The 26,599-nt window shown below is 38.6% G+C and overlaps 2 protein-coding genes and 1 long non-coding RNA gene across 5 annotated transcripts; 1 reads left to right on the plus strand and 2 right to left on the minus strand.

Annotated features, from left to right (window-relative positions):
- Positions 1–2,820: 2,820 nt before the first annotated feature.
- LOC132110961 (broad substrate specificity ATP-binding cassette transporter ABCG2-like) lies at positions 2,821–10,632 on the plus strand. 3 transcript variants are annotated; one of them, XM_059518105.1, is made up of 16 exons: positions 2,821–3,101; positions 3,682–3,860; positions 4,377–4,436; positions 5,009–5,126; positions 5,632–5,787; positions 5,950–6,107; positions 6,379–6,530; positions 6,602–6,694; positions 6,956–7,131; positions 7,199–7,350; positions 7,758–7,847; positions 7,930–8,054; positions 8,388–8,542; positions 9,268–9,357; positions 9,446–9,498; positions 9,789–10,632. In XM_059518105.1, the coding sequence occupies exons 2-16, from the start codon at positions 3,700–3,702 to the stop codon at positions 9,934–9,936; spliced, it is 1,887 nt and encodes a 628-aa protein (XP_059374088.1). In that variant the 5' UTR covers positions 2,821–3,101; positions 3,682–3,699; the 3' UTR covers positions 9,937–10,632. The 3 variants fall into 3 exon arrangements, with proteins under 3 accessions (XP_059374088.1, XP_059374086.1, XP_059374085.1); XM_059518103.1 differs by having other exon boundaries at positions 3,685–3,860; positions 9,786–10,632; XM_059518102.1 differs by having other exon boundaries at positions 2,822–3,101; positions 9,786–10,632.
- An 888-nt stretch (positions 10,633–11,520) lies between these two features.
- On the minus strand, positions 11,521–21,009 carry LOC132110962 (prosaposin-like). The gene is made up of 14 exons (XM_059518106.1): positions 20,858–21,009; positions 18,170–18,303; positions 18,009–18,083; positions 17,802–17,927; positions 16,408–16,593; positions 16,105–16,248; positions 15,927–15,983; positions 13,741–13,893; positions 13,304–13,396; positions 12,848–13,025; positions 12,602–12,765; positions 12,057–12,137; positions 11,869–11,976; positions 11,521–11,783 (listed from the first exon to the last, which is right to left on the minus strand). Exons 1-14 carry the CDS (start codon positions 20,889–20,891, stop codon positions 11,748–11,750), a joined length of 1,569 nt encoding a protein of 522 aa, XP_059374089.1. The 5' UTR covers positions 20,892–21,009; the 3' UTR covers positions 11,521–11,747.
- Positions 21,010–25,392: 4,383 nt separating this feature from the next.
- Positions 25,393–26,023, minus strand: LOC132111208 (uncharacterized). Its single transcript, XR_009424760.1, has 2 exons — positions 25,770–26,023; positions 25,393–25,618 (listed from the first exon to the last, which is right to left on the minus strand). It is a non-coding gene; the product is annotated as an uncharacterized LOC132111208 (long non-coding RNA).
- Between the last annotated feature and the right edge of the window lie 576 nt (positions 26,024–26,599).

Consider the following 26,599-nt stretch of genomic DNA (forward strand, 5'->3'; position numbering starts at 1 on the left):
GGTGTCAAACTCAGTTCCTGGAGGGCCACAGTCCTGCACAGTTTAGATTTAACCCTAATTAAACACACCTGATCCAGCTAATCTAATCATTTAGGTTTATTTGAAAACTACATGATATGTGTGCTGGAGCAGGGTTAGAACTAAACTCTGCAGGGCTACGGCCCTCCAGGAACTGAGTTTGACACCCCTGGGATAGGTCTATTAATCTCAAACTAGTTGTATTTAATTAAAGGAATCAGTTATTTAGAATAATAAAACATTTGGGCTGTTACCAGGCAAATAAGTATCAACAAACTCATCTTTTAATGCAGAGGAAATGCAGAAGATTCATTGGAAGTGGCATTTAGATGTATTACACTGTTTAGTGCAGGACAAGAATGCATTTAACCTGCAGTTACAAATGCATGAATAATGTTTTGATATACAAGACATAAAATGTTGAATACTCATTTGAAATGATAAGAAATTCATTATTTAAAAAATGATACTTTAAATGTGAAATTAAAATGGCCAGTATGTGTCAGCAAGTCACTGTTAATAAGTGAGTCGTTGCGATTGAACCGAATCATTTAAACGATTGATTCATTCAGGAACGAAACACTGTCACGTTGCTCAGAGACGCAAAACTGTGCTTTGGTGGCTGTGTTTGGAATTATTTTCTGTTGTAGAAATAGAGCTAAAAAAGGCAATATGGTGTCTAAAACGCAAGTCTCTTAATTAACTTGTTTACTGAACTGTTATATATATATATATGTATGTATATATTCATGTTGATTCTTGGAGGAAAAGACGGAATTCTTTGTGTGATTTTGATTTAATATATGAAATTATATAAATATGTGAATTTTCTGCCCCTATATCTTCAATTTTGTGATCATTCTAAATGCATTTTAGGAGACTGAATCACACAGTGAAAGAACGCACTATAAATGCACGCGCACATCATTAAAACAAAAAATATGATATTATTGCAGACTATATATATATAGCACACTCCTCACCACTGTCTTTTTGGCTAATTTGTGCAAAACCTCTTGCTAAAATGTCAAAGCTTCATTTTAACCACCAATGCAACGATGCAATCATTTAGCTTAGCTCTACATTCTTGCGAAGGGTTGATGTCTTGTCGAGATTTTATAAGCTGCTAGTTTGGTCTTCCTAGGCAAGTACAGCTTACACTGCATAATAGAGCATACATATGGCCAGGGGTTCACTTCATTTCCTTCGAGTTCAACTTCAGAATATGACGGGGTTTCGTTTTCAGCGGTGTCTGCACCACTAACGCCAGTTTTGACCGTCTGCTAGTGATGTGTCGTTCGTGAACGAATCGTTCTTTTTGAACGAATCTTTTAGTTGAACGAATCGTTCTCGTTCACGCAATCCACTGACTCATATTTCTCGTTCACTGAAGTTACTCCCTCCACAGCAGTGCGGCGCTATAAGCAGCGCATGCGCAGCTCAGTGAACCGAGTAACAACCATTCCATCCTGTCAAAGAGTTACAACCTCGAGCCGATAGCCTTTGAGTATGAGATGTGACAGAGCATGTGATTTGTTGAATGTAGTGAGCGAATACGCCCTTCAATTAACGAGTTTCATATGAGTCTGAACAAGATCTAGAGATCTTATCGTTCGTGAACGAGTTGAATGATTTAGTAGCCTACATCTCGTTCGTGAATGAAATGACTGAACTGGCACACATGTCATTCGTGAACCTGAATGAACGGATACATGTCGTTCGTGAATGAAATTAACTGGTACATCGCTTATCTCGTTTGTGAACAAAATGAATGAGAGTAAACTGGGTTAGTCTGCCATTTAGCATGTCAATCTCGCAAAATGCAAAGCGCAGTTACAGTTACTGTGCACATACGCTTGTTTTGATATTTAGCAACTCCACGTTTAATCCCCGATTTAAAATGTGAATATATAATATACAAATTGTCTGACCAAACAATTAAAATGCTAATTAGGCAAGAAAACCTTGTGCTTTGTTCATCTGAACAACTTAATTAGACTTTATATACTGAATGCGATTATACACACATTTTAATAAAGCCAGATCAGTTTTTGTAACAAGTGAATACGTTCGTTGACTAAAGACATAACACATAATACACTCTTTTTTCGCCACCTGCTGGCATATTTTGTGTAATACCAAGAAATGATCACTGAACGAATCAGTGAACGATTCTGAACGAATCATTTTGGTGAACGAACTGAAAATGAACGAATCTCTAGAAAGAATCATAATTTCCACCACTACCGTCTGCATCTTTCTTGTGATTTTAGCGCCAGTTTGCCCTCCTGCCCATTATTTACTGACGTAGTTTCCAGGGAGCGATTTTTTTTTTACTCAGTAATTAATGTGTTTTAAAATGTAGCGAAGTACAATACTTTAAACAAAATATACTTAAGTAAAAGTAAAATTACAGATTTAAAAATTTACTTTAAAAAGTATTAGTACACAAAAAAGCTACTCAATTACAGTAACACGAGTAAATGTAATTCGTTACTTTCCACCTCTGCTCATAAGATTCATTCGTTCGGGATTCGGCCTCCAGTATTCGCGATGTATGATGATTCTCTAAAAAGAACCGACTCATAAGATTCATTCGTTCGGGATTCGTTCGGGATTCGATTTAGAGAAAAAGAACCGATTCATAAGATTCATTCGTTCGGGATTCGGTCTCCAGTATTCGCGCTGTATGATGATTCTCTAAAAAGAACCGACTCATAAGATTCATTCGTTCGGGATTCGGTCTCCAGTATTCGCGCTGTATGACGATTCTCTAAAAAGAACCGACTCATAAGATTCATTCGTTCGGGATTCGGACTCCAGGATTCGCGCTATATGATGATTTTCTAAAAAGAAGAACCGACTATCTGTCGGTTTCGCGTTGTTGTTCAGTAGCGGTGATGCATATCTGTAATAACAGTAATGTAGTAAACATACTAAACAATTAAACTTATTCTAAATAAAAGCTGCTTCTCGGATTCCAACCCCACAATCTTTACTGCGGTGCCGTATCTTAACAAAAGCCAGGTTCACACACCAGGAAGTGACATCACTTGTGTAGGATAACAACAGCACAAGCATCAGTAAGTATTGCCAAACAATTTAATATATATATATTCTGTGCTTTTAGTTAGTTTGTCTAAATGTAAAACATTACATCACTCTGATAAAAATTACAGAAATCTTTCAAAAGATGGTTGAAAATATTAAAACCCTTAACGTTACTTACGCTAATGTTTGCTGAACAGAGACTCGTGCTAAGTATCCTTACCGATTTCTTATCATTGTGTAAAAAAAAAAAAAAGAAGTTATATATATATATATATATGACGAGGTGACCAGCATATTTTGGTTGACCCTTCGGTGACCTTTTTATATAAAAAAGGTTTTGCTGAGCATCTGACAAACAACAGAAATGTATCCTCAACATTATCATCAAGTGTGGCAAATCATTTACTGCTTCGAACACTTTCTCCTTCAGTAATCGTTTACTGTAGAAAATTATTTGACTTTTGAAAAGCACTGTATTACTGTACACTTTCAGGGCAATGGTGAGAATGACAGTGTTTAAAAACATAATAGCCTCATATTTATCATTTTAAAGCTTCATAGCTTTTATGGGTGCGAATAACAGTAATTGTTTAAATGCGTGTGCCTCTCCAGCAGACAGAGGAAGGCCTCATGCAGGACGAGCAGACGTGTGCAGACATGGAGGAGTCAGTGCTGTGTTTCGGGACCCCAGGCCCCACGGTCACCTTCCATCACCTCCGCTACCACATCACAGAACGACTGGGGCTGTTCAGTAGGGAGTGGGTTGAAAAGGACATCCTCAAAGATGTCAGGTAAAGGTTTGCCATGTTCTACTAGACTACATCTTGAACACACACACTCATTCTTTAAGTGTAAACCTGTAGGTCGTGAGAAACATAAATTCACAGTCAAACTTCAGACTGGTAGTGTTTTCAAGCAAGTGATTAAATACCTCCTCACCACCCAAGAAAATAGCCCCCAATTAATGAAAGCAGTCAGTTTAGATCTGACATGTACTGGGCTGCACATCTGTATTTGCCTGTATTTAGCCTGAAAGGGAAGAATGGGATCTGAACGACTCGGTTTATCTCAAATGAAATACATTGGTTTATATCCACATCATATCAGTCATTCTGCTCTCTAGATAGTCAAAAACCCATATCTGCCTCACACTGTTAATGAATATTTTAATTGTGTTTATGGGTATTTTGCATAGTTAATTTCTGACGTGTATGAAGGAGAATCAGTGATCCACAGAGCTGCTCACAATCCTGAGAACTTCTCTAGTTGAAAGCTGTCCAAAAAGTGCTGTTCTCCATCTGTTACAGTGGTATCATGAACCCTGGAATGAATGCTATTATGGGCCCGACTGGAAGTGGAAAAACATCGTAAGTGCATGCTCATTTATTTCTGTTACACTAAAAATATCATTGTATTCGATAAAAATATCAAAGCAGCTGGAATCCTTTTTAAAGAATGACGTCACAAGCATGTGTTTCAAGCTCTTTATTTTGACAAAATCATTTATCTTTGTTAGTTACTGAAAAAATGTATTGACTCATAAATGGGAAGTTAGTTAGAATGGTTAGCATTGTCTGTTTGCAGATACTTTATCTAAATCAGTGAGATCCATGCACATTCAGTTCTCTCTTAATTGGATAATTTACGCAAAAATGAAATTCTGTCATCATTTACTCGCCCTCTTGTCGTTTCAAGACAAGTGGAAGTCAATGGGGCCCAGAGTTGTTCGGTGTCTACATTCTTCAGAACGTCTCGTTTTGTATTCGGCAAAAAAAGTCATTCAACATAAGGGTGAATAAATCATGGCAGAATTTTTGCTTTTGGGTGCACTATCCCTTGTTTCAGTTTTTATTTTTTCTTCTATTAAAAACCTGCCTTTTAATAAGTAGTTATTTTCATTTACAGTGCATGACATTGATTACAGTGTGTCTGTCTTCAGGCTCCTGGATGTCATTGCGGGACGGAAAGATCCTAAGGGCCTAAAATCAGGCCAAGTTCTGGTCGACAACACCACTGTGACCTCTGACCTCAGACTGTGCTCTGCTTATGTAGTTCAGGTGGGGAGATGATACTCTCTGTGGCCTTCTAAAAGACATATTACCAAAAACTGATATATGGACCTCTGTTCAAAGGTTCGGTTAGATGTATTTGAATTTGTTTATGTTTTTTAAAATATTTTTAATGTTCAATAAGGCTGCATTAAATAATATTGTGAAATATTATTACAATTTCCTTCAGAAATCATCTAATATGCTGATTTGCTGCTCATGAAACATTTCTTCTTATTATCAATGTTGAACAGTTGTGCTGCTTCATATTTTTGTAGATACTGTGATGAATGGAAAGTTCAACTTTAATCTGAAGATCGACCGCATTTATTTGATTGTCTGTACTGTCACTTTTGATCAATTTAATACATCCTTGCTGAATACAATTAATATTTCGAATTATTTCTTATTGTATTGTATTTATCTTACACAGTAGTGATCGTATGAGAAGTGCTCGATAATTGGAAATGAATATGATGAAATCATGCATCGTTTCATTTCTTTTGTCTTTCAGAATGACATTCTGATGGGAACTCTGAGTGTAAGAGAGAACTTGGCATTCTCTGCCAATCTTCGCTTGTCACGCAAAGAGTATTCCTCCGCTGACAAGAAGATGAGGGTCGACTCCGTCATCCAGGAGCTCGGCCTGAAAGATTGCGCAGATACGAAGGTAATACTCTTCAGCCTTGTGAGGAGGAATGGTGTGTGTGTGTGTGTGAATGAACTGGGTCAAGGTCATGTGTGCTTCAGTCACACAAAAACAACTTCCAAAACAACAACAGTAGGGTTGATAGTAGGAATGTGTCATTGCACTTGCATTGTTCTCTCTCAGATCGGGACCATGTTTTTGCGTGGTATTTCTGGTGGAGAGAAGAAGAGGTGCAGCATCGGGATGGAGCTCATCACGTCCCCTTCCCTCCTGTTCCTGGATGAGCCCACCACAGGCCTGGACGCCAACACTGCCAACTCCATCATGGGACTGCTGCAGAAGTATTAGATAAACCCTAAACCCTGCAAAGAAATTGAAATGGAACCATTTATGGATCCTTTAGACAATCTCATATTAGATACATTAGGTTTTTATGGCTCATGTATTATGATATAGGACAGTGGTTCTCAAACCTGTTTTACTGTAGCTGTCAGTAGAAACCACATTCCACTTTAAATGTAAAGCACTGTCACAAACAACCTGTTTTTGTCTGTTTTGATCAAGAGAAATGCAGAGATTGATATGTTGATCATTTGTCGTTTTGTTACTCAGGCTCTCCAAAAAGGGTAAGACCGTGATCTTCTCCATTCACCAGCCGCGCTACTCCATCTTCAGCCAGTTTGACCACCTCACTCTCATGAATAAAGGAGAAATCATCTACGCAGGGGCCGCCAACAAAGCCATCACCTACTTTGAGAACTTGGGTACCGACAGACATACTTGATTCGCAGTGATTCGCTCATCTCTGTGATTCTCAGACTTGTGTCAATCGTAGGATACAAGTGCGAGCCATTCAACAACCCGGCAGACTTCTTCCTGGACGTCACAAATGGAACCGTCCTCCCTCAAATACACAACAATAAATCAGGTGCTGAATGTTTGATTTGAAATAAATTATGCTACATCATAAGAAATCTATTAATTTGACACAACATTACCATCTCAATGAGCAGGACTGGAGGCAGACTGTATTGTACAAATCAGCATCCAGGACTGGAGTTTTTATCTGAATATGTATCATTCTGAGCAATGCTGTTGAAACTTTACAAGGACATTTCTTGAGGTTTGGTATCTATGTTTTTGGACCACTCTGTGATCAGCTAACCTTCTGTGTTTGGTGTGTTTTTAGAGAAGTGTAGCAACAGTGAGGAGACGGAAGAAAATGAGAACCCCCTGGCCGTCATTTACAGGCAGTCCCCTCATTTCCTCACAATAAAAGACAGACTCGATCAGATTTCAGATGGGCTTGACCCTGAGGTCACTAAAGGTGACAGGGTCGGTTACGCCACACCTTTCTTTTACCAGGTATGTAGAAGCAGTAGGTAGATGAGCAGGCCTCAGTACATGGGTGGTGATTCTGTCCATGTTGCAGCTCATGCTGGTGAGCGTCCGCACCGTAAGAAACATCTTGAGGAATCCTCAGACGTCCTACGCCCAACTCTTCCTCAACATTTTCTTTGGTATTTTAGTGGGACTGATCTACTACCAGATCCCACACACTTTACCAGAGGCTCTTCAGAACAGGTAAGCACCTGCTACCAGATCCAGTACTCAAAATTACCTGAATGACACAATTTACAGTTTCAATTCATGGTGCGGAAATTAAGGAATGTAAATAGAAAGTGAGGTCAGAAAAATGAACCCTGTAAAATCCTGACGAATGGCCCATTCCTCGCTTGTAAAAAGCTTTCAGATCACTGACCGTCTTTGGTTTTCACGTTGCAACTGCAAGTTTTGATGATGTTAGTGATTTTGGAGGCCTTAGAAAGTCATGTATCCAATATGATACAATTACTTTTTTGGATTAATAGATATGTGTATATATAATCAGTAATTTAAGCTTAATTATGTTTACACACATAAGGATTGTACCTATTGCACCTGTGTTTAAGCAGTTATTGTGAAAGGTTGTATTTGTTGTCTCTGTTCAGAACGGGAGCTTTCTTTTTTCTGGTCATTAACATGGTGTTTGGCAATCTGTCCGCGGTGGAGCTCTTCATCAGCGAGAGAGTGCTCTTCATGTGAGTCGACATCCAAACGTTAGCTTTCCAAACTGTTATTCCAATCAGACAAAGCCCATCATCACGTTCCTCTCACCTGCAGCCACGAGAACTCGAGTGGCTTCTACCGCACCTCTGTCTACTTCCTGTCCAAAGTATTTGCTGACCTCATACCGAACCGCATCCTCCCCGTCTTCATCTTTTCTGCCATCCCGTACTTCATGATGGGCGAGTAGAGTCACTATCTTCTAAAATACATTCTTGGGGAATATTTTAGAAGGTTTTGTATGTATCCTTCTTCATAAAGACAATCCCATAGTGCACTGTGTCCAGATCAGAGAAAACATCCAAGTTGGCGAATGAAATGATTTCACTGATACTTTATTAGTGGAGTAATGTAAGGAAAATGAACGAGAGTCACTGGCTGTTGCCATTTCGGTCCATTTTTACAAAAGTGGCCAGAATATAAAAGATGAAGTTCACAGCCCTTTGCTTTGATTAGTTTTTTTTTTTTTTTGCTGTATCTATAACGTTACACTGTTTTAATGCGCTTCATCTCAGGTCTGAAGCCTGAAGTGGAGGCCTTCTTCCTGTACTGTTTGACCATGAGTATGGTCAGTCTGTCAGCGGTGAGCTTGGCCTTCCTGGTCAGTGCCAGCGTGAGCTCCTTCGCCATGGCTAACATCCTCATCGCAATGCCTTATGTCTTCATGATGGTCAGTTTAGCCGAACGGAAGTGATTTACAGACATCTAGATTGTTTGCTTTTTCAAATTGGTTCGGTTCGCTGTTTTGAAAATTTCAAAATGTGCCAAAATGATAGATTATACAAAATAACTTTCTTTTGAAACTTCTGATTGTTTTAATGCACAATTGTATATGACTAAATAAACCAAATGAATGGAGACATGCCAGGTTTAAAAATAAGCGCTTCAGATGCACCAGCTGTTAACATGACCTTAGATTCCAGTCGTATGAGTTAAACAGCAATTCAAGGCATAGTTCACCCAAAAATGACAATTCTGTCATAAAAATTCCTCACCCTCATGTCGTTCCAAACTCGTTCACCTTTAGCACACAAATGAAGATATTTCTGATGAAATCCAAGAGCTTTCTGACTCTGAAAAGACAGCAGCTTCATGACATTACAGTTGAACCACCATTTTATTTGATTTTGTTTGTAGAGGTCCTTACTACCTTTCTGGGTTTTGGAACGTGACCGTTGCGTTGCTGTCTAATCAGAGTCAGAAAGCTATCGGATTTCATCAGAAATATCTTCATTTGTGTTTGGAAAATGCATGAAAGTGTTAAGGGGTTGGATCTACATGAGGGTGAGGAATTGATGACAGAATTCTCATTTTTGGGTGAGCTATCCCTTTAATGAGATAAAGGTCATGGTTATGATTTAATCTCACAGGGTTTCCTGTCCTGTTTCTTCCCAGGTGTTTGGAGGTTTCCTTGTTAACCTGAATTCAATGCTGAGCTGGATGTCCTGGCTGAAGTGGGCCAGTATATTCCGATATGGCTACAATGTAAGAGCATAAAACCCATTACAGTCCAATCAATACAGTCTTTATGTTTGCATTTCAGCAGTAATCCAACCTAGGTTTCTCTCTTCAGGCACTTGCCATCATTGAACTAAAAAATCAAGTCTTTACCAGTAACTACACCAGGTAAGACGAACACACATTTGGTAGTGCCACCTACTGAATAAACAGCTAGCCACAGAGTTTAGTCTCGATCAGTGATCCTCAAATCTGGTTTGTGAGATCCACACTCCTGCAGAGTTTATCTCTAACCCTAATCAAACACGCCCGAGTTTGCTAATCGATGTCTTCAGGATCATTAGAAAATCATTGTTAGGTTGGTTTGATTGGGGTTGGAGCTGAACTCTGGTCACTGGTCTAGATGAAGTGAGTAATGTGTTTCAGCTGCAAACTCTCTCTCTGTCTCTTACTAGCAGTTTGAGAGGTGACATGTACCTGGATCATCAAGAGATCGACCACAGCACTTGGGGCTTTTGGCAGAACCAGGTCGCTCTGACAGGCATTATGTGCATGTGTCTGATTCTTGCGTATGTCCAGCTGTGTCGGATTAATCGCTGGAAGTGAAAGAATGACACTGGTTGTGTAATCAGTCTCACTTTTTTTTATTTATTTTGAACCCTGAAATCATGTACAGTGAAATGTGTCAGCCACGCAGAATCCACAACTCGCTACCTCAGTTTCTTCAAACCTGCTACCTCCAAAACTACCTGTGGCATGAAGTATAAAACTGCTCGGAACTTTGTAAATGTTTAATCTGATATAAAAGTTGTAAACAAAATGCAAAAAAAAAAAAAACTCTCACGTGTGCTTTTATTTTGATTGGTTTGGCAAATTCCCTTCAAGCCAAATTGCATTCAGTCTTGTATCTATTGCCAAAGTGGCAAAATTAGTAATGGCATTAAGTAAAACACACTTTTAGAATTGTAAAGTTTTTATACGTCCACACATGGAGGTTGTACTCCTGCAGAATACGGAGATCTGCCTCCATGTTGTTAAACGTGTCACATTCAGGCAACCAACTTGAACTCAGGGTTTTTCAGTCATGCAAAACTCCTGATCTCAAGGGTTTCTATTGAAATGAGCAGACTTAGAAATTTCACAAAGCAACAGAACCAACACTTTAACAGACTGCAAAGGGTTCATATGATGGGATTTCAAGTTTTCCTTTCTCTTTGAAGAGTTACACACTATTCGTGAATAGATCAGGACAAGAAGGAGTGTTTCCTGTGAGAGTAGCCTACAATGCCGGTGTTTCGGTTAAATGCTGACTCACAGTCTGTAAGTACGTTATCATATGTAAAGGATTTGCCAATGAGGATTCAAACGCTTAAAAAGTTAAGAAAATAATCATAAGATAATCACTGAATAGCTGGCCAATCCGAGCACACCTGGCTTTTTTCAGACGTTTCAAAAAAGCAGGGCATAGAGAAACAATGTACATTGTGGAAATTTTTTTTACCTTAAACCGCATAAACATTACACCAAATAATATTTTTTTTAGCAACATATAAGCCCTTTAAGAAAGGTGGGGTTTAAAGCAGACCAAATGATAGGTAAAATTCCAGCTTACATCACCAGAAAAAAAACATTTAAAAATAAAGTTTATACACTAAAAGATTATGAACTTTACAAATAATAATAATGGACAAATCAAGTGGTATTTTAACTTCCGGAGCTGATCTACTGAGAAAAAAAAAAAAAGGTGGTTTTAGAAAGTCTGTTTTATTTTCATTTTTTAAGATAGAAGCCTCCATCTGAACAGTGTCAGGCACAAGGATAAAATGTGACATTTAGTAAGCAGTGACCGATCAATCAGTGAGGGGCAACAGTTAGTGGGATCGAATGAATAATGTTGACATCACTTCCCCTTCAGCTCATTAACAGACACAGAATCACAGTTATAGAGAATGGACTTCCAGTAGGACCAAAAGAGTCACCCAATAAAAACTAAGATTTAAATCACTGGCCTTGTAGGTGCATTTGCACAGTTAAAGAGCGAGGCAGGGATATTAGAGCATCCAAAGCATTCTCAGGGGTTTCACACCCCCTTTTCTGATGAAGGCACAATCTATTTCCATATATACACTTGCTATAAATCATATGAAGAAACAACTAAAAGAACATTCATTTTAAGAATTTTTGAATATGCCATTCATCTCTCTCTACAACCCAGCCCTCTCAAAAGACATGTATTTTACCTTTCAGTAAAAGCTTTCTTTTCCCTCAAAACAAGGCTGTTAATTAGAAGTGACAGTTCAATTTCAAATATAAATTTTAAAAAGAAAACTCAAGTATTGATTTCAAAACAGAAATGCAGCTCTGTATCAATTCTCCTTTAGTTTCCTAAGATTGTTGTGGAATGTTCTGCTCATCCTTTAGTTCCACACGTGACGCCTGCAGTGATCCAAGGCCTACAACACAAGCACAGCTTCATTTACATCGCAGCCTGGTTTTGATGTGCAAGACAACTTTACATAAGTTACAAGCAGTACTCACATTACAGCGAGAAGCGGTCTCCACGTTCTTACACCAGTATGCTGGCCCCCAGCTGCACTGCTGCAATCCCAGCAGCCTCTGCACTGCCTCAGGACATGCTCCCAGCTTCTGCACACACAAAACCCCCAAACTCAGTCAGGGCTCACAGATCACATGATTTGAGCTGGAGAGTGCAGGGTAAACCTTACCATGCAGACAAAGTCCGGGTCGAGTGTCTGAAGCAGCAGCTGAACCAGCAGAGGCTCATACTGCTCAATGAGCTGGTGACACTGCAGGAAGAAGAGCTCACGGTTAGACACACACACGCCTATTAGGGGTGTGAATAGTCACATTTCAAAATTCAATATCATGATGCATCGCATTTATATCCCATTTATTTTGTGCATTTGTATTATATCATACAAGCAGGCTACTTTTTAAAATAATCAAATCAATCAAAACAATTGTTAAGAACTAAACCAAATAAATATAGCTTCAAAACATACAAGCAAATATAAAATAATGGGGCTGACACATCAGATGCTTTGTCCTTCCCTTAGGTCTCATTACAAGAATGGGAAAATGGCTGATGCATTGTTTCATTCTTAAATGCACAATCATGCAGTTATAGCACATCAAAATCTCACACTGCGTGTTGCTGGACAGAGTTTGCTGACATTTTAAATGAAATGAATACAATCTTGTGGCATTTGTTCTGTTGTTGGATGTATTAGAAGAATGAAGGATGGCCGACCTCATCTCGAAAAGCTTCAGGCAGGAAGTTGCAGACCTTCATCAAAGCGTCCTCGATCTCTGCCTGAGTAGCGTTCTGCTCCAGGATCCCATCCACATAACGCACTGCCATCTTACACACGTCACAGAAGTCGCCCGCCTCAAATCGTTGCTTGTCCATTACAGCTGCAAAAATAAAGCAATGAAATGAATCGCGAGAGAAACAAATGGAACATTATACTGCAAACCAATGTATCATCACACTTACAGACATGGCTGATCCCACTGCAGAGTCCGAGGAAAGAGCAGACCGTTTTGGGATCGGCCTCCTGCACGAGCAGTTCAATGATGGCCTTGCCGTAGGTCTCAATCAGGTCCTTGCACTGAGCCGTGAGTGTGGAGGGTAAAAAGTTGCAGACTTTCTCCACAGCCTGCACAATTTCTCCCTTAAAAAAAAAAAAAAAAAAAAACCACCGGTGTCACACTATTAACAGGCTATTGTTTGCGGATTAGAAACACCAGGATGTATGCGCTATCCTTTCATAGTAATCTACTTTCTCTTCTCTGAATGAAGGCCTTATTACATCAGTACCACCTGTTGCGATGTTTGTCTCACCAGATTCAATCAATCTTAAGATCTAATCGTTTATGAATATCTGCACAGATTTCTAAATAATGTTTGACAATCAATGGAGAATGGGTTATTTTACATGTGGCTTCATACCTCAGATGTGCGATCCTTTATCATTTCCTCAACTTTCTTCATCACAAACTCACAGAGGGCACACTGAGGACTGCCTCGTATCTGCACCAGATTCTATCAAAACAGACACACATGCATGATAGAAACATCCTGCATTTTTACACACCTCCTCAACTTTAATTTAAATGTGAATCTTATTTACAGCCCATAACGGACAACTGTTTAGAGATATTCAATTCATTTACATAGTCAAAACAAAGGTTGGAAGTAAAGGCACTTCCTTATGTTATCTAACAAGTCAGTGGGAAAAAAATAATAAAATAAGTTTTTTTGCTTTCACACTCTTCAATAAATCAGTGACGTGCATAACATATGCATTTTTAAATTCTCAATTTTTTTTTAAAAACTACCAAGTTTATAATCCAAATGAAAACACCTGAAGTTATATGCTAATATACCTTAGCAGGCTTGGTTTTGACCGGTGTTTCAAGTTTGGTTGCAGGGAACATCTTGACAGCTGGGATTGATTTGGCAGGCAGCAGCTTCTCCATGTGCACAGATTTCTTCTGAGGGGGGCAGAATCCAACACGAGAGCAGATGTCCTTGGCTTGCTACAGAGGGATTGGAGGACGCATTCAATAACACGAGAGAAAGACAAGATGAGCAGAATTTCAGACCTGCACGAATACAATTGTGCACCATCTTCCTGGATGACATCATGCAGCATCCACTGTATGACTAACTGATTACCCATGATGCTGCTCCACCTCATGCCCACATCACCCTGCCAGTCTGACGGCTGTCATGCACGCAAGCACAAGAAGTGCAAGTATAATATGATGAATGGCAAAAGCTAGTGGTTCCATTAAAAGGACCAACTTCTCCAATTCAAAACTAAATAACCACACGTTCAAATGCAAATGTGTTTGAACGTCAGCTCTCAGGTAGGGATGGACGTTAAAGATTTGTTTCAATTCCAAATATTGATTAATTGGTTCATTAAGTATTCTTTTAGTACTTGGACACAAACCTAAAATACTTAAGGAGAGTAACCTGATTCAAACCCATAAAGTTAGTCTTTTGACCTATTAATACAGAAGAACCAGCACAAGAGTACTTTGTGTACAGTACACACTAAATGTGTGTGTGTGTACTGCAAGAGCAGCAAGAGAACACAATGGAAAGGTTTTTTTTTTTACTTGCTACTGAATGTTATTCAGGCATTTCTATACAATCTCACCATTTTAGTATGGTACGCTTCTTACCATCCATTTCCAGGTTACTCCAGGATTTGTCGCTCTGTTGCAATGTCTTGTGTATTCTTGAGTGAACCCCTTAGCCATTTTTACCAGAAAGAAACCAAGAGTTTGGGGTTCAACCATGCTTTCTTAAATAACTGCCCTTTTTTTTTTTTATGAAACTGGTAACTGTGATCCTGTACATGTAGGATGTTATGGGTGATGGAGGTTATGATAAAGGATGATCAGTCTAGTTCTACATCTACACAAACATGAAAACCTCAGGGTTAAGTCTACTGTAAAAGTGGGTGAGTGGCTAGTCGAACAACAGCATAGATTAGCAACGGTCAGTGTTAGATGAGAAAACAGCACAGGTGATCAACCACATGACAGACAGATTAAAAGACAAGCTAGAATGGGACTAGCAGCTCAGAGAAACCTACCTGCTCCTGAAGACCAGAGCAAACAAAACCACAAGAGGAGAGAGAGAGAGAGAAAGAAAATGAAGGTGGAAGTGAGAGATAAAAAAAAAAAAAGACACGTGATTAGAGTTGTGGATTAAAGAGATCGCTCACCCAAAAATGACAATCGTGTCATTATTTCCTCATGTCATTCCAAACCTGTTGTGTTGCCGTCTATACAGCTTCAGAAAGCTCTCGGATTTCATCAAATATCTTAATTTGCATTTCAAAGATAAATGAACATCTTGCGGGTTTGGAATGATATGAGGGTGAGGTATTAAATGACAATTGTCATTTTTGGGTGAGCTATCCTTTTAAGCTGGAAGACATGCATCTTAACAGGAAAGAGAACAAAAGCAGCTTTCTTCACTTGACTGACAAATTTGCAACCAGCTCTCCATATTAAAGGGGTCATATTTTAATGCATTTCCCCTGAGGTCCACTTATAAGTTACCCATGATGCTGCTGCACCCTCTCGTTGACCCTTTGAACAGGATGCCGTCTTTATAACACAAATCTCCTCGGTGCATGTGAAATGAGGTACACTCACTGCAGCTTTAGTTGTGGATTTGAACACAAACCCAGTAGTTTTTAAACCACCTCATCCTCACTCACTTTTCCCTTTTATTTCAAAATACCAGAATTAAAAGGATATAGGTTTACTCTACTTCCTCCTCAGTGAGTGGACCACATTTCTGAGTCTTTACATAGGCATCATTCCCAAGATCAGCAGTGTAAAAAATCTTTTTTTTTTTAAACTATGGGAAGGTGAGTTCTGAAGGTTATTCAACAAAATAATATACAGCACATTAAAATCTCTCATATGACCCTTTTAAAACTTTGTGCCACGAAGAGGGGAACTTTTGGGCAACCCTTTTGGTAATGGAGATGGAGGACTGAAACATTGGCACAAATGAAATACATTTAAGACTCAAAATCACTTACCATAGACATAAGCTGTTGAAAGACCAGTGGTCCGTACTGGCTGATGTACTGCTTGCACTATGAAATGAGAAATGAGAGATAAGACCACCAAAAATGTCCCACATATGCAGTGCACACCAAAGCATAGCATCTTTATTTTGAGCACCCAACCCAGTAAACCAGTCTCTCATGTGCTCACCATATCAGACATGCCAGGTCCCAGAAGCTCACACTGGCTCTCCAACCGAGTGAGGAAACTGTTGATAAATGAGGAATTGGCTTTGGCTTCCTCCTGAGTGTCAGAAATTAGCATAACACAGTCCTGGCACACATCTCGATCAGTCTGCGGACGGAAGAGAACACCAATCAGTTAGTAAACATACAGGATGAGATTAATTGTGGATGTTTTAATCTGCCACACGAATGTAATTGGTGACACTATAACATTCATCAAGTTGAACATGGATTTTTTCATTAAAACATAGGTGTGAGACAGCTTCACCTGTTCGGGGGTCTCCCTGGTCTTCTCTTGGGGGTAGAGCAGCCGAGGGATGTTGATCAGGAAGGGGTTGACACGCTGGTTCAGGTCCACTTGAGGGATCTCATTGGACATGAGCGGAGCTTTAACCAGAGCTGCCTGCTGGGACACACACAGGCCCAAAGCACCGCACACCACACCAGGGTCATCCTGAGAGACCAAGGGAACACAGAAGCATTGTAAAGTGTGATAAACACACAGGATCTGAAGCTGAATACACTGCTTCAGCTCTTTAAAGAGGACTGTGACATGCTTTGAATGACAGATGAAGCTCTATGGGAAGGAAGGCTGCTTTGTGGACAGCGAACCGTCTAAGCAGCACTAGTCAGACTAAAGCTTTAAAGGGGTCCTGAACTCTTGACAGGTCAGTGTTCTATTAAAAACCATCCAGCAAGTTTCAAAACTCAAAAGCTTTTATTGAAACCACGCTCAGAAAACGACTCGCCACTGTATGACGTAATAGTGTGGATAAGCCCCGCCTCCACAGGATCAAGCTTCTAGATCACTGCCTCTTAAGCCCCACCCACTGATACACACTTGTAGTATGAAATACTAGAGACGCAAACAGAGGATTGCTCCTTCAACAGAACCATACAGATGACATTACGATCACGAGACACAGTGTTGTGCAAGTTGTGAAAAACGGTCTTCCTTGTGATCCTAACATATCTAGATCAGATGTGAGCGCTGTTGAGTCATGTCGCAAATCAGTTTCTCTTTTATGTAAAGACACACTAACATTAGACTTTTCTTTTTTTACGCAGTTCATGACCCGGTTAGTTAGTTTTGCAGGCATGAAAATGAATGCTTCATTTCAGTTTTCCCCCCACTTTGGTTTATTTCAGTTTCTAACAATGATTTCAGTGATGACATTTACTTCTATAACTGGTGGTCTGATCAATTCTTCACCAGCATGATAAAAAAGGTCACCAATTTGTGGCTTTTATAAAAAAATAAATCAAGTTATGAAGTAATGAATACTCTACAGCAGTTAAACTATACATTGCCATGGTCATTTTTTTCATTATCAGTAAATACATTAATATTTTCATTCGTTGTGGTGTAAACAGGCCTTAAGTAGTCAAATATCAGTGCTCAATACACCAAGGAGATATGATGACTTCTGTGCACCTAACCCTAACAAAAAAAACACTATACATACAGTAGTTATTTAACATCAACTTTGGATTAGAAACATTGCAAATTGTTCATAAAGTCTGGAACAGCATTTTTGCCTTTCTGCTCCAGAGCTTTTGTTTGGTTCACGGTGGGTGTTCAACAACGTTTTCAAACCTTCAAATCACAAACTACCGCCAACTAAAAGGGGAATGTGTTACTCAAGGCAGTATCCAGCTCACCAGCTCTCCTTGGATGATGTCCATGAGAACGGGGAAGTAGTTCTCCACAATCTCCTTGCACTGGTCAGCCATGCCCTCATCAGGGATCAGCTGACAGGTCTTCTCCAAGTATCCAAGGAGTTCGCTCTAGATTCAGCACAAGTATTTAGACTTTGACCTCGCATAAACGGTATTCAAATCTCCAGTGCTATCATCATGTTAGCATACCTCTGTGGCATTGTCCTTCAAAAGCTGCTCCACCACCATTAACACCTCTTTGCACAGATCACATGGCACAGATTTCTGCAAGAAAAAAGGTTTTATGCACTTAGAGCTCATGAATTATGCACTGGCATACAAAAGCACTTCTAAGAAACAGGTCAGCGCACCATCTGAGGCTTGCTCCACACACTCTGTTGGCAGTGTTGGACGGCACCACAAAGGGAAGCGGTCTTGGCGTTCTGGCACCAGTATGGGGGACCACGAACACACTGCTCCGTACCCAACAGGGGACTCGCCACAGCTAGCAAGAAACAAGAGGAAATGGATTAAATGTGTATAGGACTGCCACAATGATCACACAGACATGTGATGGCCTAGTCAAGTCAGCAATTACACAGAGCTAGACCTCTTTTAGTAGCATCGGTCATGATTTCTTATCTCTTTTAGCGTGCCAAGAGCTGACACTTCACATGAGTCATTTTAAACAAAAATTAACTTTACCGTTTACTATATTTTGTTTGTATTATAGCCACTAAAAAGGAAGCAGCACCTACTCAACAACCACCTGCTTTCATTTTCCACATAGTACAACCAGGTGACCAGTAACGGGTCACTCAAGAGTCTTGTGTGATTCGGGACCAAAACCTACAACCACTGTAGTAAAACACATGATAAATGAAGTTCCCCATTGAATGCTAATCAAAAGCTACATTTGAGAAGCAAACCGTCATAGCTGCCAAAACACAAACAAAGTACTTTAGACTGTTATCGAGACAGTGTCTGACAAAGTGAGGGAGAGAGAACAAGCGTGTGTGGAAAGTCCCTAAACTTTGAAAGCCAGTTAATGGTTTCCACCAAGTACAATGCTTAAATGAGAATGGTTTAAAATTCCCCATGAAATGAACAGTTAAACCTGTAAAGAACAGGCTCACAGTTTGTGCCAGCAGAGCTCCTTCCTAGAGCTGATAATAAGAGACTATTTTCATAAACCGGTTGGCAATATTGGACGTTTCTGAAGAATCACTCCTCATTTCTAGGCAATATCATGTGACTTATGACATACGCACAGACAAAAACAACAAGCTTGAGCGGTCTTATGATCCAGTGTCTGTTTCCACCAGCTCAGCATCAGCCTCCGCAGCTGACTGTACAAAAGACAAGTCGACACAACACCCAGCTGACTGACACTGAATTTTACTGTAATGAATTATTGCTCGCAAGTTATTTTTGCATCAATGAATCAACATCACACGATCCATGACTAAACTGTGCCATAACCAAACATGAAAACAGCCATAAACTCTTAACACAAAAGCAGCCCGGTGCCAATGAAAACAACCTTCTGTTAAAGCACCAGGGTTTCACTTCTGCTTTGAGAAACAGAAACCAACTAAATTAAAGCATAAAGTGGGAAACAAAGTGCAGATACTTAGTATTATAAGAAAGCTCTGTGCAATAAACGCTGCAAATCTGGGTCATTTACTTTATGGTTTGTAGGATCAAAAAATCTCATAACTTACACACTTTTACTTCTGCTAAATACAAGAGAAGAACAGGAGGCTTCAATAGCAATGAGTGCTAGATAATAAAACAGGCAACTGAACATGAGAATGGGAAGTGATTCTAGTGAACATAGCAAGTCACATACTTGAAATACCTCTTAACAATCATGGCACTAGACTTTATTATAAAGTCATGAAACGGGTCTGATCGGCCAACAGGCCAAAATTAGGACAGTTTCTAGTTTCTCTTCTGCAATTACTGGAGGAAAAGAAAAGAAAAAGAAACTATGTCAATGAGAAGTGAGACACTCTGTGGTTGAGAGGCACGTGGTTCGTGATAAACCATCTCTTCACAATCCACAGGCTCTGAGAAGGACCTCACACACACACCACAGTATGAAAGACTGCCTCAATGCTTTCATGAGCAAAACTTTCTGCAGAAATAACAATCCTGGTGACAAAAAGATGAAGTGAAATTGTGACTGTAATGACAAATACGAAGACGGAACAGAGAAGAGGATGTGGAAACTACAGGAGTAGCAAAAGATCGTATCCCTGGAAGTGAAAGGAGACGTTATTTTGAAGCACTGAGCAACCTGGATACAAATTACGCAATTCAATTGATCAGACGCCAGACAAAGAAATAAAATATTAAATACTGCAGGAGTTAAAATACAGCCTATGTATATCGGTATTGGACAAACAAACTTTGAAAAACAGGTTTGAGCCACTATGTCGACATTCAGACACCTCTATCAAAAAAAGAGATAAAGTTGATGAAATCACCTAAATCGATCAAGCACGAGCTAAAATTGCGTAAAAATTGATGCGTCACGATTCACTTTAAATCAAAATTACATTGGAGTTAAAAAAAAATGCATTAAAAACTAAAATATAATCAAATAACCCATCGGTTTCATACAACAACCGGCAGATTTAATAAACTTTCAGTCAGTTTAGACCAGTCAAAAACATCTGCGCATCAAACACATGCATGTATATATAATATACAGCTCAAATAAATAATTTTAAAGAAAATGTTTTAAAACACGTCGTAAGTGGATTATTATTATGGGCGGCGTTGTTCATAAACACTGGCCTTAGCCTGTTAGCACAGCACGACAGATGGCTAATGAACAAATCGAGGAAATATTATTATCATCACTATGAATATAGAAGTTTAAAATGTTATGCTGTGTATTTAAAGATAGCATTTCCATGTACGCGGGCCAGTCATTAAGCTAACATGGCAGGTTTACCAAACACCTCGCCCGCTAATAACTGCAGCTGTGACACACTCTTATAACGAATGCAACAAAAAATAACGCTGAGGTCAAAAACAGTATATATTACCGGTGGAGATGAAAAGCAGCGTGAGGAGCATCATGACTTCAGTAAACAGCTCTCTGTACTCGCGGTGTCGTGTTGTGAGTCTGCTCTGATGGACGGACGTTAGCGGTGTTTATCTGATCTCGCTGTCAGCTGACCGCGCCCCCGCTGCGCAGTGCGCATGCGCAGGACGCGCTTATCGTTTGAACTTTGTATTTATTTATTTATTTATGTATTGAGTTTTGTCTTCCTTTATATATAACTACAACAGCTTTAGAGATAAAAACCCTATTATATAAATAATATAATTACATACAGGCAGTGTTGGGAAGGTTATCCTATTTAAAATGTAATAGTAGCGTAGCTTTTCCAATTACTTTAATAAAGTAATGTAACTGATTACTTTTGTAAATTTCTAATGAATGTTGATTTTCAATCATTTTCAAACATTTACACCACGCAGGGTTAACCTTACAGTAGTGCTCAACACTGTCAGACTTTCACAATCCTTCATCACTTGAATTAAGATGATCACATCTGAACACATCCACCACTAAACCAGACTTCAGAACCGCCTTTTACTTTGAGATCGATCTGAAGTTCAATGCAGATGAAAAATCATGACAAATTGTTTACTGATACTGTTTTTGAAACCAAATCTTTGCATAACTACAGGAAACACTGCATCTAACAAATGTTTGTAAAAAAATAGTTTATTAAAAAATAATAATAAACAAAAGCATATACATCAGCTCAAATACATCTTATAAGCATATGTCCTATTCTGTACTAAACTCCTGAAACATCGGTGTCTCTTTGTAGACTCAGAGCAAGATCGTGTTTATCATAGGATTTTTCTATGAAGATATTGTAGTGATGAACTAATGTTGACAGGTAGGCAATTTAGAAAGTATAGTTTTGTTTAATCTTAAGTATTAAAGTCATGAGAGAGATAGATATCAGGCCAAAATAAAGAGACTGAACAGAAAAATGGAAGTGAAGCTGCAGTTCAGGAGACAACTCTTTAATTATTTTGAATGTCCCCAACCTAAAGATTTCACCCTTTTTCATGTCAGGTGCATACAAATAGGGTTGTACCACTGATCTATATTATAGATCAGTGGGTTGTACATGTTTCAGAATTTGTTTGTATGAGTTTGAGATTTCCCCGTCTTTAATGTTTTTCGCAGTCCGCCTCTCGTGGAAATGAATGACACAAACATGCAGTTTCATTTACTTTACATAGGCCTTCTGAAGCTGACAGTGTTTTCAGCCTCTGCCGCCTCAATATATGAGTACATGAACACATAAATACGATCTCTAGAACTGCTCTGAGTCTACAAAGAGACACCAGTGTTTCAGGAGTTTAGTACACAGAATTGGACATATGCTTATTAGATAACCATATTTGAGCGGATGTATATGCTTTTATTTATTAATATTTTTAAATTAACTATTTTTTTTTCAAAACCATTGTTAGATGCAGTGTTTCAAAAACAGTATCAGTAAACAATTTGTCATGATTTTTCATCTGCATTGAACTTCAGATCGATCTCAAAGTAAAAGGCGGTTCTAAAGTCTGGTTTAGTGGTGGATGTGTTCAGATGTGATCATCTTAATTCAAGTGATGAAGGATTGTGAAAGTCTGACAGTGTTGAGCACTACTGTAAGGTTAACCCTGCGTGGTGTAAATGTTTGAAAATGATTAACAGTTGAAAATCAACATTCATTAGAAATTTAGAAAAGTAATCAAAAGTAATACTTTAATAAATTAACTGAAAAAGTTACACTACTATTACATTTTTAAATAGGGTAACTTGTAATCTGTAACCTATTACACTTCCAAAGTAACCTTCCCAACACTGGATTCTACGAACTAGACTGTATTTTCCACATCGCGGAAATTCAAAGTCAGGGCAATTTGGGAAAGAAATCAATTAAATCTGTATGCGGATGTGTGTACATATTAAAATGTAATCCCCTTCGTAATCCTTAACATTTTCATAAGTAACTGTAACTACAAATTTATTTTGTAAGTAAATTACATAACACCATTACATGTAACTAGTATCTCAATAAATTTAAATACTTCATAAGACCAATAACAATAAAAAAAAATAAAAAAACATTTTCAGTGAATTGTTGGCCTTCTAGAAAGTATGTTCATTTACTGTACATGTACTCAATACTTGGTAGAGGCTCCTTTTGCTTTAATTACTGCCTCAGTTCGGCGTGGCATGGAGGTGATCAGTTTGTGGCACTGCTGAGGTTTTATGCCTTCAGCTCATCTGCATTGTTTGGTCTCTTGTTTCTCATCTTCCTCTTGACAATACTCCATAGATTCTCCATGGGGTTCAGGTCTGGTGAGTTTTCTGGCCAGTCAAGCACACAAACACTATGGTCATTTAACAAACTTTTGGTGCTTTTGGCAGCGTGGGCAGGTGCCACAACTCCTGCTGGAAAATGAAATCAGCATCTTCAAAAAGCTGGTCAGCAGAAGGAAGCATGAAGTGCTTCAAGATTTCTTGGTAAACAGGTTTAGTCACTTTGGTTTTCAAAAAACACAATGCACCAACACCAGCAGATGTTATTGCACCCCAAATCATCACAGACTGTGGAAACTTAACACTGGACTTCAAGCAACTTGGGCTATGAGCTTCTCCACCCTACCACCAGACTTTAGGACCTTGGTTTACAAATAAAATACAAAACTTGCTCTCATCTGAAAAAAGGACTTTGGACCAATAACAACAGTCCAGTTCTTCTTCTCCATAGTCCAGGTAAGATGCCTCTGACGTTGTCTGTGGTTCAGGAGTGGCTTAACAAGAGGAATACGACAACTGTAGCCAAATTCCTCAACACGTCGGTGTGTGGTGGCTCTTGATGCCTTGACCCCAGCCTCAGTCTATTCCTTGTGAAGTTCACTCAAATTCGTGAATCAAATTTGCTTGACAATCCTCATAAAGCTTGGTTGTGCATCTTTTTCTTCCACACTTTTTCCTTCCACTCAACTTTCTGTTAACATGCTTGGATACAGCACTCTGTGAAAAGCCAGCTTCTTTGGCAATGAATGTTTGTGGCTTACCCTCCTTGTGAAAGGTGTCAATGATTGTCTTCTGGACAACTGTCAGATGAGCAGACTTCCCCATGATTGTGTCTAGTGAACCAAACTGAGAGACCATTTTGAGTTGATTAGCTGATTAGCACGTCACCATATTCTAATTTGTTGAAATTTTGTTAAATGTGAGCCAGAATTATCTTAATTAAAAGAACCAAAGACTTAAACTACTTCAGTCTGTGTGCACTGATTTTATCTAATACACAAGTTTCACAATTTGAGTTGAATTACTGAAATAAATGAACTTTTCCACAACCAAGGCACACCAGGGTTTCACTTCTGCTTTGACACTTGATATCAGCCCATATTAAGTATCAAAATCAAAGCAGAAACCACCTAAATAAAAGCATAAAGTATGAAACAAAGGCTAGATATAAAGGGTTATTGGAAAGCTCTGTGCAATAAACCTGAACTCGCTGTACATCTGGGCCGTTTACTTTGCATGATCATTGATTTATGGTTTGTAGGATCGAAACAGTCTCATAACTAATACACATAACATTTCACTTATACTAAATACAAGAGGAGAACAAGAGGCTTCAATTACAATGACTTATATAATAATAATAATAATAACAAGAATAATTGTGTGTGTGTGTGTGTGTTCTGCTGTTTCTTTGTTCCCAAGTACAGAAGCATTATTATGAGGTCTGTTCTGCATTACTTGAATAAGGGAAATGAATATTTTAATAACAGAACTGGTTTACATGTGGTTCATTACTAAATTATATCAGGGTTTCAACAACAATAAATCTATTGCAAAGTTTAACTTTATTCCATAATAATATATTTATGTTTCGTTTATCTAAAATTATTTTGACTAGGTACAGCTTGCCCTAAATAATTATAATAATAAACTATAAAATGGTCACATGGCTGCATTCTATATATCTTGTGTGCCAAATGTAACCTGACCATTAAAATCCAAATGTATGACATTTGTATATGGATTTCTTCCTCTTTTTTTTTGACACCTCTTAAATTTTAACCTTTAAAATAATGGATTCTTATAAGACAAGACATTTTAAAAAACAAACAAACAAAAAACATCTCAGAACCCCCCCCCCCCCCCCTCTCTATGATGCCATTAGTCAAGGTCAACATTTCTATAAGATTATGAATAAAATCACTGTACAAGAAATAAGATTGAAAAACAAATCAGGTTTATAATAAAATTCAGAATGTCATGATAAGAAACTGAGGAAAATTACATTGTACGTTTTACTTCTTATTTAATTTGGCTTTGAATTGATTAAACACTTTTTATGTGTAAACTGATGTGCTTTATGTTTTCTTTGGTGACTGTTTATTTGAGGTTCTCTAAAAGGAAAAGTTCATCTTACTCCTCATCTTACAGTATCCTGATTTCAATGTATTTTTTTTATTTCCAAGTTTCTTTTGTGGAACAGTATAACTGTCATAGACTGAGATAAACAACATCGTGTTTATGTTATTTATTTATGAGCACGTAATTATTGAAGCAGCATTTGTCATATTAAAATTAAATACTCCAAAACCGCTGATCCCGCAAAGAGGTCATATGTTCTTTGTGGAAACACACATTACACAATTAGCTGACATAAATGCACGAACTATAAAAAGGATGCTGACATCTTGTTTTGAAAGTCCATTCACATAATCCAGGAGATGAGCACATCTTCACAGTCCTGGGGGGGAAAAGATAAGAAGTTACTTATGACACAACTACCATCTCATTAAAAGCAAAAAAAAAATTGTGAACTTAGAGCTATGTTTTATCTCTTAGAAGCATGTGCACACCTCAGCGCAGATTTCATTCATTGCATATCAAAGCAGCACCTGAAATTAAGCAATGCTAGTCCTCTGCCAGGGATCCTCACGTTTATCTGGAGGTGGCAGTCTTTGGTTTGGCCGCCTGTGCTCCGCAGCACTGCGACTGGGGACGCTCGGGGTCTTTCTTTAGGACTGTCGGGCGCAGCACGTCAATGTCCCGCTCGAGGTGATCCAGCAGCTCGCTGACGATCCTCGGCGATGCGTGGAAGTCGACGGAGAAGTATCCTCCGTGCGTGTGTCGAGAGTCGTGTTTGGAGACCTTGTAGAATGCGTATTTGATACGCATTCTAAATGATCAAATTATGCTAAATATCAGGGTTTTTAGGTAGCCTGTTTAGGCTTTTAATCATCATTGTATTGCAGTGTGTGGTATAATTTACCACAGAGCTTTGTTCATAAAAATAAGCATTTAAATATTATTTTAAGAAATACATGGGAGATAAGGAACCTGATATTTATACTGTTATAAAGATATTGTTGATTTAACTTAAAAGCTATCAGAAGTTCTCCTTCCTGGGTGTGAGATCCTTATTCCTCTATATCGGCCATTAAAGCCTAATGTATGATATAGCCTATGATTACACAACATACAAAACAAAATAACATGTAGTCATGTATATACCGTATATATTTCACGGCTGCTGCAGAAGAAATAACTTTATCAATAACCAATAAAACGGAATTTTATATTTTACTTTAGCCTATGAGATCTACATATGAATAAAATATGGAATAAGATATGATACTACTTATTTTTCTAAGTAGAAAATCAAATGACCAAAAGATACACGCACCGTAACGCGATCGTGTAAGTAGTGTGACGCACTTATTGTGCG

This window comes from Carassius carassius, chromosome 30 (genome assembly GCF_963082965.1).
Source record: "Carassius carassius chromosome 30, fCarCar2.1, whole genome shotgun sequence".
Classification (NCBI taxonomy): Eukaryota; Metazoa; Chordata; class Actinopteri; order Cypriniformes; family Cyprinidae; genus Carassius; species Carassius carassius.

Excerpts from the sequence above, each read along its gene's own strand:
- LOC132110961 (XM_059518103.1), top strand. The coding sequence starts at position 3,700 with ATGCAGGACGAGCAGACGTGTGCAGACATGGAGGAGTCAGTGCTGTGT. Across the intron at positions 7,132-7,198 it reads CCACACCTTTCTTTTACCAG|CTCATGCTGGTGAGCGTCCG; the intron begins GTATGTAGAAGC and ends TCCATGTTGCAG. Across the intron at positions 7,351-7,757 it reads CCAGAGGCTCTTCAGAACAG|AACGGGAGCTTTCTTTTTTC; the intron begins GTAAGCACCTGC and ends GTCTCTGTTCAG.
- LOC132110962 (XM_059518106.1), bottom strand. The coding sequence starts at position 20,891 with ATGATGCTCCTCACGCTGCTTTTCATCTCCACCG. Across the intron at positions 18,304-20,857 it reads GCTGCTTTTCATCTCCACCG|CTGTGGCGAGTCCCCTGTTG; the intron begins GTAATATATACT and ends GTTTCTTGCTAG. Across the intron at positions 16,249-16,407 it reads CCAGGGAGACCCCCGAACAG|ACTGATCGAGATGTGTGCCA; the intron begins GTGAAGCTGTCT and ends TTCCGTCCGCAG.